The sequence below is a fragment of the Ziziphus jujuba genome, chromosome 12 (assembly GCF_031755915.1).
Source record: "Ziziphus jujuba cultivar Dongzao chromosome 12, ASM3175591v1".
In the NCBI taxonomy this organism is placed as follows: domain Eukaryota; kingdom Viridiplantae; phylum Streptophyta; class Magnoliopsida; order Rosales; family Rhamnaceae; genus Ziziphus; species Ziziphus jujuba.
Window position 1 is genome coordinate 20,828,777 of NC_083390.1, and position 15,072 is coordinate 20,843,848.

Here is a 15,072-nt window from a genome sequence, read left to right on the forward strand (position 1 = left end):
GATTAACACATATAACCAACCCCTTTATTTATTAAAGAAAAAAAAAAACCTTTATTTCTTTAATATATAATTCATCAAAACATTGTTCAAATACAAAACACAACCATGTATGAAATCTACTTAACTAAACATAATTGTTATTCATCAAAGGTTGATCTATGTAGGGTCGCCAAAAAGTACTCATTTATGGCTTCCTCTTAAGAAGGAGAAAGATGACCATTTTGTGATCCGTACATTGCAAGTTGAGTGGAGAATCAGTAACTTTCTTGGCAAAACGATCAAAAACCTCATCAATTAACTCATCATTTCGGAAATGGCGTTTGAATATACCTCCCATTCCACCTTTCAATACCAAAGCTCGCTTTTCGACCGGAATGGCTTTGGCGTTAAAACCATCCACTATTTTTCCCATGCTTTCTATGCTAAACATCCCATTTCTTTCTATGATTTCAATCAATTCTTCTGGACTTGAATGGTATAACCCCAGATTGAAAGAGTCCAATTGTTCTTCGCTTATTACTCCCTGCAATCAATATATACAAATATAGCAGTCAATGATAAAAGACCCGGTCCAATGATAATTGGTTGTTTAAGCACGCAAATCTAAAATTTTTCTTACGTTCTAAAATTGATCTAAAGATTAGAAAATAATACATTTGGTAAAGTACGTACGGGTTGAAAAATAATTTAATTTGGTCAATATTTCTAAATCGATTAAAGGGCATCCCAAGATAAAAAAACATTATATTCGAAGTTAATATTTTATTATCAAAAACTATCACTTCGTAATCTATCATTCAAAATCTATCAAAAAAATAAAACAAAAATTAAAAAAAAAAAGATAAAAAAAGTGATAAACTAATTTGGTTTATAAATTTGTTGATAAAAGTTCATATCTATCACTTTTTAATGTTTCTTAATTATCAAATCAAATAGTCCAATAACAAAGTTTACTATGTCTTAATTATAAAGAGTTGGAACACCCCCCCCCCCCCCCCCCCCCCTACTTCAAATAGTGACGATGATGATGGAAGGAGGTTTCTTACCAACTTGGTCATGTCAGTAAGGCAAGATTCCAAAATGAGGAAATTTCTACCAGTATGGGTGTCTAAGCTGAGTTTGACATCTGAAACTGCAGGAACAGAAAGTGCCATTAGACCTCCAACCACAACATCTTGAGCTCTAGCACAAAGAAAAGTGTTCCAATCCTTGTCATATTGAGCTGCATAGGCCTCCATCACTTCCTTATGAGCATTCACGTAATGGATTTTTCCTTTGTTAAATGCCGGCGAATTTGGGTCCCTCACCTCTTTGGGAATTTCGGAGAGCCAGTTGAGTGAACTAGAGGAGTGAACGATATGAATAGATTGCTTTGGAAGTAAAGGTTTGTAGAAAGACCCCGGCAGTGCAGCCGCAAAATATTCCCTGTTCGGAGGTAGGAATGTGAAAAGCGTGTTGAAATCATTGGATTCGAGATCGTTGAAGAACACTTCGAATTCCGGCGTTTGATCTTCGACTAGTCCTTGTGATTTGTATTTGGATTTTATGGCGTCGATGATGTTCTCCACCGCAAGAACCGTGGTTGATCCATTAGAACATCCTACATCTGCGATGCGAATTGATTTCGAGGAATTAAAAAGCTTCGTGATGTCGAAATTCTTGGCAATTTCTTCCTTTAGTTTCTCTTCCGCAGCAATAACAACTTTTTTCTGCAAAACAAGTCGAAATCGTATTCACTTTGGTATATACGTAGAGAGTTCCGTGTATATATATATATATATATAGAGAGAGGATACAATAATTGTCATTTTTAATTTTAAATTATTAATTAAGATAATCTACGTCTAATATTTAACATTTATGTAACACAAAATAAAAAATATATGTTTCCAACTGATTAAAATTTTGTACATGTATATGCATTAAAAATAAAAAACTAAATTTGATTAAGTGAATAATTCTATCACAAAACTAAATTGAGGAACAAGGTATAATATTTTGCATGAAGAAGATTTTACCAAATAAGCATCATTTTCAGGAATGCTTTTTCCACCACTGGCTGCTTGGGATTGGTGGGAAAATAATGAATTGCTTTGAACCTCCATAATCTCTCTTTCTCTAAGATGATCTCTCAATATCTAAGTGTTCACCTACTGTGAATATGGGATTGATGTGTAAGGATGCCACCTCTACGCCAGGCACCCGGTATTAAATAGTGCAATGGAGGCCAATTATACAAGCCTTCGATTAAGACTTTAATTATAAAATATAGGTAATAAATTTAGTGGAATTTGTTGATTACTTAATTTTATCAGTTCTATTTTATCTTTTTAATCATTCAATGTTAACCAAAATAAACCACGTCAAACCCAACATGTTCATTAATTATTGATTTGAAAATCTTGACCGTATAAAATGTGCATTGCTTTTACATATATAACAGCAACGAGGCATTATATATATATATATATATATATATATATATATTTATAAAATAAAAGGGAGAAACGAAACCTCTCACTTGTTTCCATAAAATAAATAAATAATAACCAAAAAAAAGAAAAAAAAAACTAAATTTGCATTAATTTTGTTTTTATACTTTGTATGCTATATCTTTTTTTTTTTTTTTTCCCACAATTTTCTTCCGGTTACTATAATCCCTTGAACTTAATTTCCTGTTTTTCCTTGTAGATTATAAGCGTAGACTTAGTAAATATCATTCGTACTCATTTTGGGCTACTTGCAAAAGTCAGCTGATATAAGTCGAGTTCGAAGATCAAACAAGCAACAGGGCGGCAAGGTAGTGGACTAATAGTACATGATTCCCAGCAAATAGAGACGCCCATTGACTGATTCAGAAAATATATATTCAAGGGTACACTATTTGATATTATTTATAAAAAAAAAAAAGAAAAAAAAAAGAAAGAAAGAAGGAACTAGGGGTGGGCATGGATTGGGTTGGTTCGGTTTTGGACTGAAATACAACCCAATCCATACATATCGGTTTTTCTAATTTACAATCCAAACCAAACCATTGAAGCATTAAATCCAAACCAAACCAAACCATTTATGATCGGTTTGGTTTGGATTTGTTGATCGGTTTGAAATTTACTAATTTATAAATATATAATACAAATAAAAAAATTTTCAAATATAAAATATAAATAATAAATTATAATTATTTAAACATAAAATACAATTAGAATAATATAACATAATCTACAATGGAAAATAAAGAAGAAAATATAGCAAATGATACACATCATGCACTTATTAAATAGCAAACATTAATGCCATCATCTCACTCCTATAAAATCAAATTAAAATTGTTAGAACAAATAATGTAAAATAATACATTCGTCAAAATTCATTCACTCAAGAATCAATGCATAATTCCTTTTTTTTTTTTTAAACCTTAAAACTTTGGTAAATCATAAGTTAATCAACGTTGATAGGTTCACTAATTTTAGTTGATTCTGTAAACTCTACAAAGATCAAAACAATAAAATTAACAATAAATTATATTTAAACATTTATATATATATATATAAGTAACAATTAGATACAATATATGTAGATATATATATATATATATATATATATGATGGGGATGTAAAAAATATATATATATTATGGTGATGGTGATGGACTGGTGGTGAGCGGCAACAAAGGTAAATATTTAGTTTAGGGTTATAACTTACAATTTGATTTGGGATTTGGGATATGGGGATATAAAAGAAAAAAAATATCTATATATATTAAAAATCAATATATAAAATTGGAAAAAAAATTTAAAAATTAATATATAAAAATGAAAAAAATATTATAAAATTAATGTATAAAAATGAAAAAATAAAAAATATATAATTTTTTAGTTATATAATATTTTATTTGGATTGGATTGGATTGGATTGGATTTATATTTCCAATCCATAACCAATCCAATCCATACAATTTATAATATTTTGAACCCAATCTAATCCAATTGATGTAAAAATCCAATCCAAACCGTTAAAAATGGATTGGATTGGACGGGTTGAACGGGTTGGATTGGATTTTGCCCACCCCTAGAAGGAACTATTAGATATTCATGATAAAACACAAAATATAATTCACATGATATCCGAAGGTAATTAATAACTTACTACATACTTTGAAAGTTGAGACTTTAACTAATTACAATTTATTTTTAGCTATAGTTTAATTCAAAATGAAAATAAAAAAATTTAAAAAGTTAATTAAAATATTGAAAAATTCCATCAAAGGTGGGAATTTTATTGTACGAATATTACTGTTAAAAATATTTATACAATTTTTTGTAGAGATTATGTGGACTATTGGATTGGATAAGCAATATTTAAAATCTTTAAAAACGAAAAAGTCAAAATTGAACAAATTAGAGAAGAATATACGATTTTAAAGGGGTACAAGTTTATTTTATATATTACAAATGTAAAGATACATACAATTACGTATTCAAATTTTTTAAAAAGTAAAATTAAAGTGGCGAACTTGGCACCCTGGGCCTTACCCAAATCGGCCCATGGATACGCTTTTAAATTATCACTAAGGCCCACACATATCACAGTCTTAGCAGACAAAATAAAATATTAAGATATAGATTCTATCTGATCACGACATTAGCGAACAAAACAAAATATTAAGATTTAGATCGTATCTAAAAGACTTTTAGATATTGAGATTTAAAATATGAGATTTATTATCATAATTTATTTTGAATACGATGATAAAAGCTGGCAAACAACTGTTATTTTAAGTTGGTAAAGCTAACGTGCATGGCTAGTTATAACCTCAACAGAGTTTGTTAACAATAAACCAAATAATTCAAAACCAAATAATTGACTTTGAACCAATTAATTTGAATATTACTATTTTGTCATTGTCGATGACAATTCTTGATTTATGTCACAAATTTTATTGAAAGTATTTATTTTTGTAATAAAATTTTAAAAATAAACATTTTAATGATAATAATTTGAATTATCATTGAATATATAGTGATTGTTTATTCATAATAACAAATATCAATTAACTTGTTGGAAAATTGGCCTGTAACCTTCAATTTTATTATTTTGTAAAAAATAAATCAATATTAAAGGTTCTGTTTATTTAAAAATCGTTTGCCACATCAGATAAATAGATAAAATTTTAAAATTTTTTTTTTTTATGGTTTTGTGTATTAGTTCTATTAAGCTGATGTGGCAACAAAAGAAATAGAAACTGTAAAGGATACTGTCTATTTCTGGAAGTTTTGTTAGACACATTGAGTCAGCATTTTATTATTTTTATTGATTCTTGTTAAAAAAAAAAAAATTCTGTGTAAGTTTTTGATTTTTTTAATTAGATATAATTTCAAAATAAAAAATTATACATTAGCATTTCAGAAAATTTAAACAGAACCCATTGAAGAAAAATTGTATAAAACATTATCTACTAAATAGAAAGAATGTCATCTGAGCATGGATATTTTTCAAAATTAATGCCATATAGATTCTAATAGAAAGAACCATTGGAAATGCTCTTATAGATGAGCAGAAATGAATATTATAGATGATGAGAGGATCCATATCTCTCTCAAAATATGAAAACATATCATTATAAATATTGATAATGTATTGTTGCATATCCATAATTTTTTTATTTTTTTTAATGGAAAAGATGAACACTGATAGAAACATAAATGTGAAACTAAAGGTTTCAATTTTGTAGAAAACTAATACTCATGGCTTGCGCTTAAGAAGAAGAAACAGGACCAACATTTTATTGTTCTCTGGATGTAAATGAATTGAAGAAACTACAACTTTCTTAGAGAAACGACAAAAAATCTCATCCACGACCTCATCACTTGCAAAGTGACGTTTGAATATCCCTTCAAGTCCAGCTTTTAAAATCAATGTACGTTTTTCCAGTGGGACACTACTTGAGTGAAGACTATGCAATTTTTCCATGCTAACGATGCTGAAAAGCCCATTTTTTTGGACGATGCCATTTAATTCCTTTGGACTTGAGAAGTAAAAGCCCAGATTCAAGGAGTCCACTTGTTCTTCATTGATTACTCCCTGCAATTAATATCAAAAAATTGTCATACCAACTAATAATAGTCATTGATTAATTTTCTCCTTTAGTCAGACACATAATATTTGAACGTATATATATATATGTATATTATTTTATTAAAAAGTGTAGATATTACCATTAAACTGTCCCATAAAATATATTTGAACATCTAGTTAAATAAACAACCTATGATATTAATATGAGATTCTCAAATGCTAATCTTATGTTTAATTTGGTTTGGTTCATTGAAGATGGAAATAATCCATATGGGACAATCTAATGTAAAGCTGTTTTTTAATGTAATGTTTTTGAGTTAAAATACCCTTCACCTTCAATATCCAAAAATGAAATAAATCAAAACACAAAAATAAAAATAAAATAAGGATCTGGATTCCAAATAACTATGCTCTAGTTAATTAATCAAATGTATAGAGAAGCATATTCTTACCGCCATGACCATTTCAATTAGGCAAGATTCAAAAATTAGGAAATCTCCACCAGTAAGAGTCTCAGAGCTGAGATCAACCTCATCAGGAACTACAGGAACAAGCAATGCCATTAGCCCACCAACAGCAACATCGTGAGCTCTAGCACACAAGAACGTTTCCCAATCCTTAGCATATTGAGCTGCGTAGGCCTCCATGACTTCCACACGTGCATTTATATAATGAATTCTCCCTCTATTCCATGCCGGAGAAGTATTTTCCAGAACCTCTCTTGGAATCTCAGAGAGCCAATTTAAGGAATTAGAAGAGTGAACAACATGCAGAGACTCCCTGGGAAGTAATGGTTTGTAGAATGTACCTGGTAGTGCAGCCGCAAAATATTCCCTATTGGGAGGGAGTATTTTGAAAAGGGTGTTGAAATCATTTGATTGAAGGTCGTTGAAGAACACTTGGAATTCCGGGATTTGATCTTCGAGTCCTTTCGATTTGTATTTTGATTTAATGGCTTCTACGATGTTCTGCACCGCTAGAATCGTAGTTGTTCCATAGGAACACCCCACGTCTACTATACGAATAGCTTTTAAGCTGCTGTTGATGTCGAAGTTGTTAGCTATTTCTTCTTTTATTTTCTCTTCTGCAGCTACAACAACTCTTTTCTGCATGATGCATATATCAAATTACCATTAGTACATATAATATGTTAATGTTTTTGATGGTTTTAATTTTACGTTCAATTACTATGATCAATAGATGTTATATAGTTTTTGCCTTCAATTGCTATAAGTGAATCTAATATTGATTGAATGCTAGGACTTTATATTAAAATTAAAAATGAAAAAAGTCGTATGTACCGCTTGATTTTGATCTACCCTATTGATCATGAAGCCAACCAAGCTGCATCGCATAGAAACCTGCCTTCTATAGACTATAAAACGCACATAAATGAACCTAATAAAACAATGCCAAACTAGTTGATATCAAAAAATTTATTGACTCAAGTATTATTTATCTGAAAATAAAGAATAACAAATTAACTTGCTCGGGTTTCATATTAAAATTTTAAAAAATCGTTGTTAAGGCTAGTTCGGTAGGTAGGGATATGGATGGAAATGAATGAAATAGTTATTTTATATAGGATTAGGTAAATTTATGTTTGGTCGATTTTTTAAGTAGATTTTATCTTACAAGTTTCAAACTTTTTGCTAATTTTTTTCATTTCTTATATAATGTTTGGTTGGTAATCTGAATTTTTGAATTTAAAAATAATTAAATAAATTTTTATATTATAAATCAAGAAAAGAGTTTGTCTTTTTAAAAAATTTGCATAATGATATTTTAAAAGTCTTTTAAACTATCATCAATACGGGTGTTAAAAATTTTCTCATAAATATATATTTTTTTAAATTTGAGAATCAAAATTTTTCAATCCACACTTTTTTTATCCTAATAACTACTTAAATATATGAAAGTTTTATTTTCTTAAAGAATTTAAATTTTCACTAGTTTTATACTTTATCAAACTGCAACTCGAAAAATAGTTGTTTCATATATTTCATTGGAATAACTATTCCTTTTGAAAATATAACTAATATATATATTCCTTCATCCCCTATTAATAATAAACTGAAATATAAAATTGATTGTTCCCATAAATTTGTAATTTGAAACATTATCTATTTATTAAAAATAAAAAAATTTAAAATAATATAAATTAAATTTAAAATTTTTTTTTTTGAATTGAAATTTAAATATAATTGATTGCATATTTAATTACACATAAACAATTTTTTTAAAAAAAAAATTATAAAGAATAAAAAACATAAATAAAAAATAATATAAACTTTTAAAAGATAAAAAAAAAATTAAAAATTAAAAAAATATTTAAGCTAATCATCCTTTTTAATATACTAAAATAACTAAAAATTTCAACAACAAAAAAAATATTAGTAATTTTTTTAATTTTTATTATTGAAAATTATTATTTCTATTATATGAAAAATAGATGCATTCTATGGACAAAGCATGTACTTAATGTTTGTGCTAAAGTGACTGCAATGAAAAAACCAAAGCAACTTGATGAATCTACTTTCTCAGTTAGCTTAGAATGGTTCCTACCAATTCAAATCTGATTGTTATGACCAACAGAAAAATAAAATAAAATCTGATTGTCGATCCATGAATGTCTAAAAATGAAACTAGGCACAACTGGAATTTTATTTTTTGGGTCAACGGGAAGAATTGTAGTTTTCATGGGTCTAATTGGAGATAAGCACAGTGACTGGGCCAGCGCCACTATGTTTATCTCTCTTTGACTGGGATCTAATAATGGGCCTCCAGTTGACTTGGACTTTCCTCCTCATGGGAGTTGAATCTGCCATGGTCTTAAACTCAGTTATATAACAATATAAGGAAGTAAGTACCCTCTGTTCTTTAGCAAATAAATAAATCTCTGTTATTCACCGTTAAAAAAAAAAAAAAAAAGCCTCTGTTGAAGTTTCAAGATTATCTAAATTTTCTTGGGAAAAATTGATCTCGTACTTATCGAAAAAATTCATATGGAGGAAATAAAAAAAATAAAAATAAAAGTTTCTGTTGAAGGTATCTTAAGTTTTTAGTTTATCATTAATGTTCCATGAAATTTCAACAATAACATACGTATAAGTAAAATTTATCTATTTATTTTCAAAGTTTTCTTTTTGAGCAAAAATTGCATATAAAGTCCTATCAGATTGTATAGCCCTATTTGATTAGGTATAAAAAACGTGTGCATCTAAACGAAAATCAAAGTCTACACACAATTTTTTTTTTTTTTACTCAGAAAAATCAAAGGTCAAAGTCTATAAATAATTAAATTTAATCGTGAATTATATATATATATATATATAAATATGTATTGAAAATTAATTTCCATTGAAAAAAATGATTTACCATATTGGAGTCACTTTCAGCATGGCTGTCTCCTCCCTTTGATAAATCAGATTGCTCATGCAATTCTAAGTTGCTCTGAACCTTCATATTAAGTTGTCTCTGACCAACCTCTCTGTAACTTTATTAATATGATTGATTTTAGGGATACAATCCTTCTCATATGGACACCAATACTTATAGATAAGCCAGCAGACAAGATAAATTTGTAAAGGTTAAAATTAAAATTGATTAATTTATATATTTGGTATGGTTCATAATTGATTTATTCGTTCACGTAACGTATGGCTTTTCTCTCGTTTAATTTAATTTATCATTTCTTAGTGAAAACCAATCCAATATATACAAAAACTGATATATAACTTTAGTAATTTTTGTCCAGATATTGTTGGCTGTTGTTTTATGTTCTTAAACAATTTGCATTGATTTTGATGATTTGTTGCTTTTGGGTACATTGTACATACATATATATATATATATATATATATTTATGTATATAATTGATCAAAAGCTACACCTAATTCAAAGATCGAGTACTTGTGTGGAAGAGAATTAGGACGGCAGTTTGAATTAAGTACCAGATGCCAAAAACAACCAACTTGATATCTTCAATGCATTGCAGAACATATTCGCAATCAAACTCCCAAAATATAATTTTAAAAAGATGGTAAATAAATATTAAAGCCAAGAACATGACCTATGCTTTACTGAAATGAAGTCAGCTATATTTTGTATATATAAGCCTTCATTAATTTACTGCTATTAATAAGATTTCCATTATTGTTTATCAAATTTGATTATGATAAAAAAATTAAAAGAAAAATAAAAGAAAAACAAGAGAAACAATTGGTATATATATATATATATTAAAGTTAAAAGTTTCTCTAAAATTTAAATGGTTTAATTTACAAATAGAATTGTTAGTTTTCAATTTCAGATAAATTTTTTTATTCTGACGTCAAATTAAATTAACATTTTTATAAAAAATTTAAACTATTACCAGAGTCTTTTTTGAACTCATTTTGAATATTTAACTTTGATATTTGATACTGAATTGAATTACAATGTTTTTTTGAAAATTTATACTGTAAAAAGGTTTATCATCATTTCTTTGATAAGCAAGATTAATGTTTTACTCAAATCAAGTCACCGATATTTCGCTTATATATATATATATATATATATATGCCTCCGTTTACTATTATTAACCAGAAAGGTTTGATATTATATTTTAATGGGTTAACAATACTTGTGGACCTTTAATTTAAAACAATTATTAATGTGACATGATAATTACAAATTGATTTGAACTTGGAACAAATTAATTTAAAACAATTATTAATGTGAAAATTAATTAATTAACTTGGCAAAAGAAATCTCTCACATGTAGTAATGCTTGATTGAAAATGAAAACTCTTTCAAAGGAATTCCTCAGTTAGAACATTTTAGATAGAGACTTGTATTGAGCTTCCCTGTAAACTCGAGAACCCACTAGTTAAGCCTACTTTGTCCTTTGCTATGGAAATATGTGGATGTAGTGCTTTTATCCATTTCTTTGTGGTTCTCAGTACTGGACTCTCCCTCCCCCCTAAGTTTAATGGTTCATATCTGACTATGTTTTCCTAAAGTTGCACGTTAAAGCGATTGGTTTCCATTGTTTTTACTAATATATTCCTTTTTTTGGTTTATGGAAATGATGCCTTGCTTTATAAATTTCCTTCTAACTACATCACTAATTTCTTAACCTTGATGCCTTTATCTTGTTGATAAGAAACAACTTATTTATAAAAAATATTCTGTCTGCTTTTTGGAATGCATTTTCAGAAAATAACTATTCTAAACTACATTATCTTTTTAATCATGATAGCATAGAAATTCTAACATTTTTATATTAATAATTTCAGTATATCCGAAGGGCGTGCTATATTCATCGTGTATTTCCCTGCATCACGAACAGTAGCTGTTGTGGTGGTGAATCTTATCAAAATAAAGATTTGTCTCTGTCTTTTCTTGAAAGACAATTCCGTGAAGCTTGCCAAGTATTATCCATTGAGCCCCCTCCTCGAAATGAAATAATTTTCAGGGTGAGTTTGTGCATTTTTTAGTGTAAGAAGAATTCTATTAATGTTTACCTTGATTATGATCAAAATTCTGCGCACCAATATAATACGAAAATAGATAAACCGTTGACATAAACTAGAAAGTAGAAACCATAAAGTATTGTTTAGGAAGGATCGAACTATATCCGGGATTTTGTTGTCTTTCTGGATTTTCTATTGGTCTGTATTTCCAATATTGATTAAAAGTACACAAGGTTCAAATTCTTCAAACGCTCTTCATTATTTTATCGCTGCGTGTCGCTTTATGTGTTTTTTGTCGCTGCATTTTTTTTTTAATTATTTTTTTTTGATAAATTTTCTGGCTGCATTTGAGAAATACGTATTTTGACTGCTCTTTTAATAGTATTTGATCTTAATAAAAGCCTAAGCAAGAGACAAACCGAAAAAATCCAGAATTTGTGGGCACCCCACCAAGCTGAATTTTTAAGCTTCTCATTCGTTAGAGGTTTGACTGCTGTAATTGGATCGGGATACTTTTACTAGCATTTTGAACATATTTTATTTAAATCTTTTTTTTATGAAAATATTTTGTTTAAATCTTTCTTATTCATTTAAAATACTTTTTCTTTTTCAGATTTTTTTTTTTTTTACTCATTCTATAATTTTTATTTTTTTATTTTAACTCTTTTGGGGAATGATTATTATACTTTTTAGTATTTGTACGGATTTTGAAATAATTTTTATATTTAAATAATTTCAGTGCTCATACAAATTTTTAAGAAACTATTCCAGCTCTTTTCAAAAATATTTTTTAAAACTTTTAATTCATTTTGAGGATGTTCTTAAATTTCCATTCTAAGAAATAAATAGAAATAATAAACAAATGAAAGAGATAAAAGGATAAATAAAAGAATAATCATTTAGATGTTAATATTGTTAGATGGACAGAATCAAAAGATAGAATCATTAAAAATATTGTTAGGAGAGGGGTAATTAAGTCTGTCAATTAAAAATGTTAAAATGTATGTAACCAAACAATCTATCTTTATTTACAATATAGAATTAAAAGAACTGATTGTTGTAAACTCGTATTATTAGATGTATCGTGTACGCAAATATCAAATTAAAATTATACCAAAATTGCATATGGGACTAATGTATAATCAAACCATTTTTTCTTTATTCAATTCATCACATATAACATGCAAATACAACTTACCAAATTACAAATTACACTTTAAAGCAAAAGAATAAAAAACTACAGGTAAGAGATAGAGACAGAGTATTTCAATAACTTTTATTCAACATGCGTCTGCTTAATTTTGTGGAAAATTAATCAATCAGTGGCTTCCTCTTGAGAAGGATGAAAACGACGGCCATTTTGTGGGTCTCAGGACGTAAATGAAGGGTCGAACTTAAAACTTTCTTGGAGTAACGATCAAAAATCTCATCCACAACCTCATCGCTTTCAAAATGCCGTTTAAAAATACCTTCAAGGCCACCTCTCAAGATTAAAGCTCTCTTTTCAATTGGAACTGTATTCGAAGTAAGACCATCCAATTTTGCCATGCTCTCTATGCTAAATTCACCATTTCTTTCAATTATCTCTTTCAATTCTTTTGGACATGAGAAGTAAAATCCCAGATTGAAGGAGTCCACTTGTTCTTCTTTGATTATTCCCTACCAAAAAAAAAAAAAAAAAAAATTATTCAAAGTAGTAATTGAAGTCAGAATTATTGACCGACATCATATAAGACAACCCAATCCTTTTCCATATTGGGATGTCACTTTGACTTTTCTTACTCAAACGGAATATAATAAAATAATATTTTAAATAAAGCCTCCCCAATTACTAGGACAAATCCAGAGTTCAATTTCCAAAAAAAAAAGGGTCGTATTCTATAATTGGAAAAAGTCACAAAAAAATTAATAAAAAAAGCAGTTTATTAGTTAGATTAAGCTGATTCGGTGATTAAAATGATAACAATAATTAATAATCATGATAATTAATAATTATCAAACAGTTTACTTCACTTAATCAAATTGTTAAGTTAGAAAATATTTGTTACCTCTTTAGCCATGTCCGTCATGCAATCTCCAAAAATAACGAAATCCGAGCAACTGAGTGTCTCAGAGCTGAGATGGATCTCAGGAACCGAAGGAACGAGAAGAGCCATTAGCCCTCCAACAGCAACATCATGAGCTCTAGCACCGAGAAAACGCTGCAAATCCTTAGCATATTGAGCAGAGTAAGCCTCCACAACTTCCATATGCGCATTTGTGTAATGGATTTTCCCTTTGTTCCAAGCAGGCGAAGAACTATCCGTGAGCTCTTTCGGGATCTCGGAGAGCCAGTTGAGAGAGTTGGAGGAGTGAACAACATGAAAAGATTGCTTAGGAAGTATAGGGTTGAAGAAAGATGCAGGAAGAGCGGCCGCAAAGTAATCCCTATTCGGTGGAAGGAACTTGAAAAGGGCGTTGAAATTGTTGGATTCGAGATCATTGAAGAACACTTCAAACTCTGGGACTTGGTTTTCGAGTCCTTCGGATTGGTATTTGGATTTAATAGCGTCCATGACGTTGTGCATTGCATTGACCGTGGTTGATCCATAGAAACATCCAACGTCTACTATTCGAATTGATTTTATGGAAGAAGGAAGACTCTTGATGTCAAAATGCTTCGCAATTTCATCCTTCACTATATTTTGGCCAGCTTTAACCACTCTCAACTGCAATATAATCAATTCTTTTGGTTAATATGATGAATGAATGGATCTAAGTATTAAGAATTTTAAATAAAAAATTTATTAATAACTTTCATGTTTAAATTTTTATATATATAGTTTCATTTTTCTAGATGGTCGAGTAGAAAATACGATGGACCATATTATAGGATGCTATGTCATGCGATATAACATAAATCCATTGCCTAATAGAATATTTTCCCATATGTATAAATATAAGTTTGATGAAAACTTGCTTAAAAATATATAATAGTTGAGAGAAAGAGTAGCTAGTATTTACCATATTGGCATCGCTTCGAGAATGTACTTCTCCATTTTCTGCAAGTGATTTATTGGAGGAGCTTTGTGCTTCCATTTTCCTTCTTTTCTCTCTCTCTCTCTCTCTCTCTATATATATATATATATATATGTATGTCTGAATCAATATGAGCTTCTATTGAGCTAATTGATTTTTGTGAGGTTATGTCACTTCTTGGGATCGAACCCATTTATATAGAAACAATACGCGGCCGGCCCAATACCATAGCGTTGAAGACTAGACTAACGTTAAAATATGCATTTATACCATCCATTGACCGAAATTATTATTATTATTTGTTTTTCCTATCATTTAATTCATAATTAATTTCCGTTTATCGAACAAAACCATAATATATACTCACTTTCAGCCTTGCAATATATTTTGTAGTATTAAATTTACAAATTTTAAATTATTGATTGAAAATTATTAAATATTTGAAATTATTTTTTCCAATTATTTTTTGTGAGGTTATTTTTTGTGAGGTTATTTTTTCCAATTATTAAATATTTTTTCCAATT

At 28.6% G+C, this 15,072-nt stretch overlaps 3 protein-coding genes across 3 annotated transcripts; all 3 read right to left on the reverse strand.

Moving 5' to 3' along the window:
* On the reverse strand, positions 1-2,200 carry LOC132800307 (loganic acid O-methyltransferase-like). The gene is made up of 3 exons (XM_060813686.1): positions 2,019-2,200; positions 1,047-1,709; positions 1-523 (listed from the first exon to the last, which is right to left on the reverse strand). Exons 1-3 carry the CDS (start codon positions 2,103-2,105, stop codon positions 185-187), a joined length of 1,089 nt encoding a protein of 362 aa, XP_060669669.1. The 5' UTR covers positions 2,106-2,200; the 3' UTR covers positions 1-184.
* A 3,541-nt stretch (positions 2,201-5,741) lies between these two features.
* LOC132800161 (loganic acid O-methyltransferase-like) lies at positions 5,742-7,186 on the reverse strand. Its single transcript, XM_060813176.1, has 2 exons — positions 6,527-7,186; positions 5,742-6,080 (listed from the first exon to the last, which is right to left on the reverse strand). The coding sequence occupies exons 1-2, from the start codon at positions 7,184-7,186 to the stop codon at positions 5,742-5,744; spliced, it is 999 nt and encodes a 332-aa protein (XP_060669159.1).
* A 5,483-nt stretch (positions 7,187-12,669) lies between these two features.
* On the reverse strand, positions 12,670-14,724 carry LOC132800259 (loganic acid O-methyltransferase-like). The gene is made up of 3 exons (XM_060813549.1): positions 14,534-14,724; positions 13,579-14,238; positions 12,670-13,189 (listed from the first exon to the last, which is right to left on the reverse strand). Exons 1-3 carry the CDS (start codon positions 14,606-14,608, stop codon positions 12,842-12,844), a joined length of 1,083 nt encoding a protein of 360 aa, XP_060669532.1. The 5' UTR covers positions 14,609-14,724; the 3' UTR covers positions 12,670-12,841.
* Positions 14,725-15,072: the final 348 nt, after the last annotated feature.

Bases quoted from the DNA above. Each gene is read 5' to 3' on its own strand.
- LOC132800161 (XM_060813176.1), bottom strand. From the start codon at position 7,186: ATGCAGAAAAGAGTTGTTGTAGCTGCAGAAGAGAAAATAAAAGAAGAA. The intron at 6,081-6,526 runs GTAAGAATATGC...TATTAATTGCAG, and splicing joins TAATTGAAATGGTCATGGCG to GGAGTAATCAATGAAGAACA.
- LOC132800259 (XM_060813549.1), bottom strand. From the start codon at position 14,608: ATGGAAGCACAAAGCTCCTCCAATAAATCACTTGCAGAAAATGGAGAA. The intron at 14,239-14,533 runs GTAAATACTAGC...ATTATATTGCAG, and splicing joins CTCGAAGCGATGCCAATATG to TTGAGAGTGGTTAAAGCTGG. The intron at 13,190-13,578 runs GTAACAAATATT...TTTTTTTGGTAG, and splicing joins TGACGGACATGGCTAAAGAG to GGAATAATCAAAGAAGAACA.
- LOC132800307 (XM_060813686.1), bottom strand. From the start codon at position 2,105: ATGGAGGTTCAAAGCAATTCATTATTTTCCCACCAATCCCAAGCAGCC. The intron at 1,710-2,018 runs GTAAAATCTTCT...CTTGTTTTGCAG, and splicing joins CTGAAAATGATGCTTATTTG to AAAAAAGTTGTTATTGCTGC. The intron at 524-1,046 runs GTAAGAAACCTC...TATTGATTGCAG, and splicing joins TTACTGACATGACCAAGTTG to GGAGTAATAAGCGAAGAACA.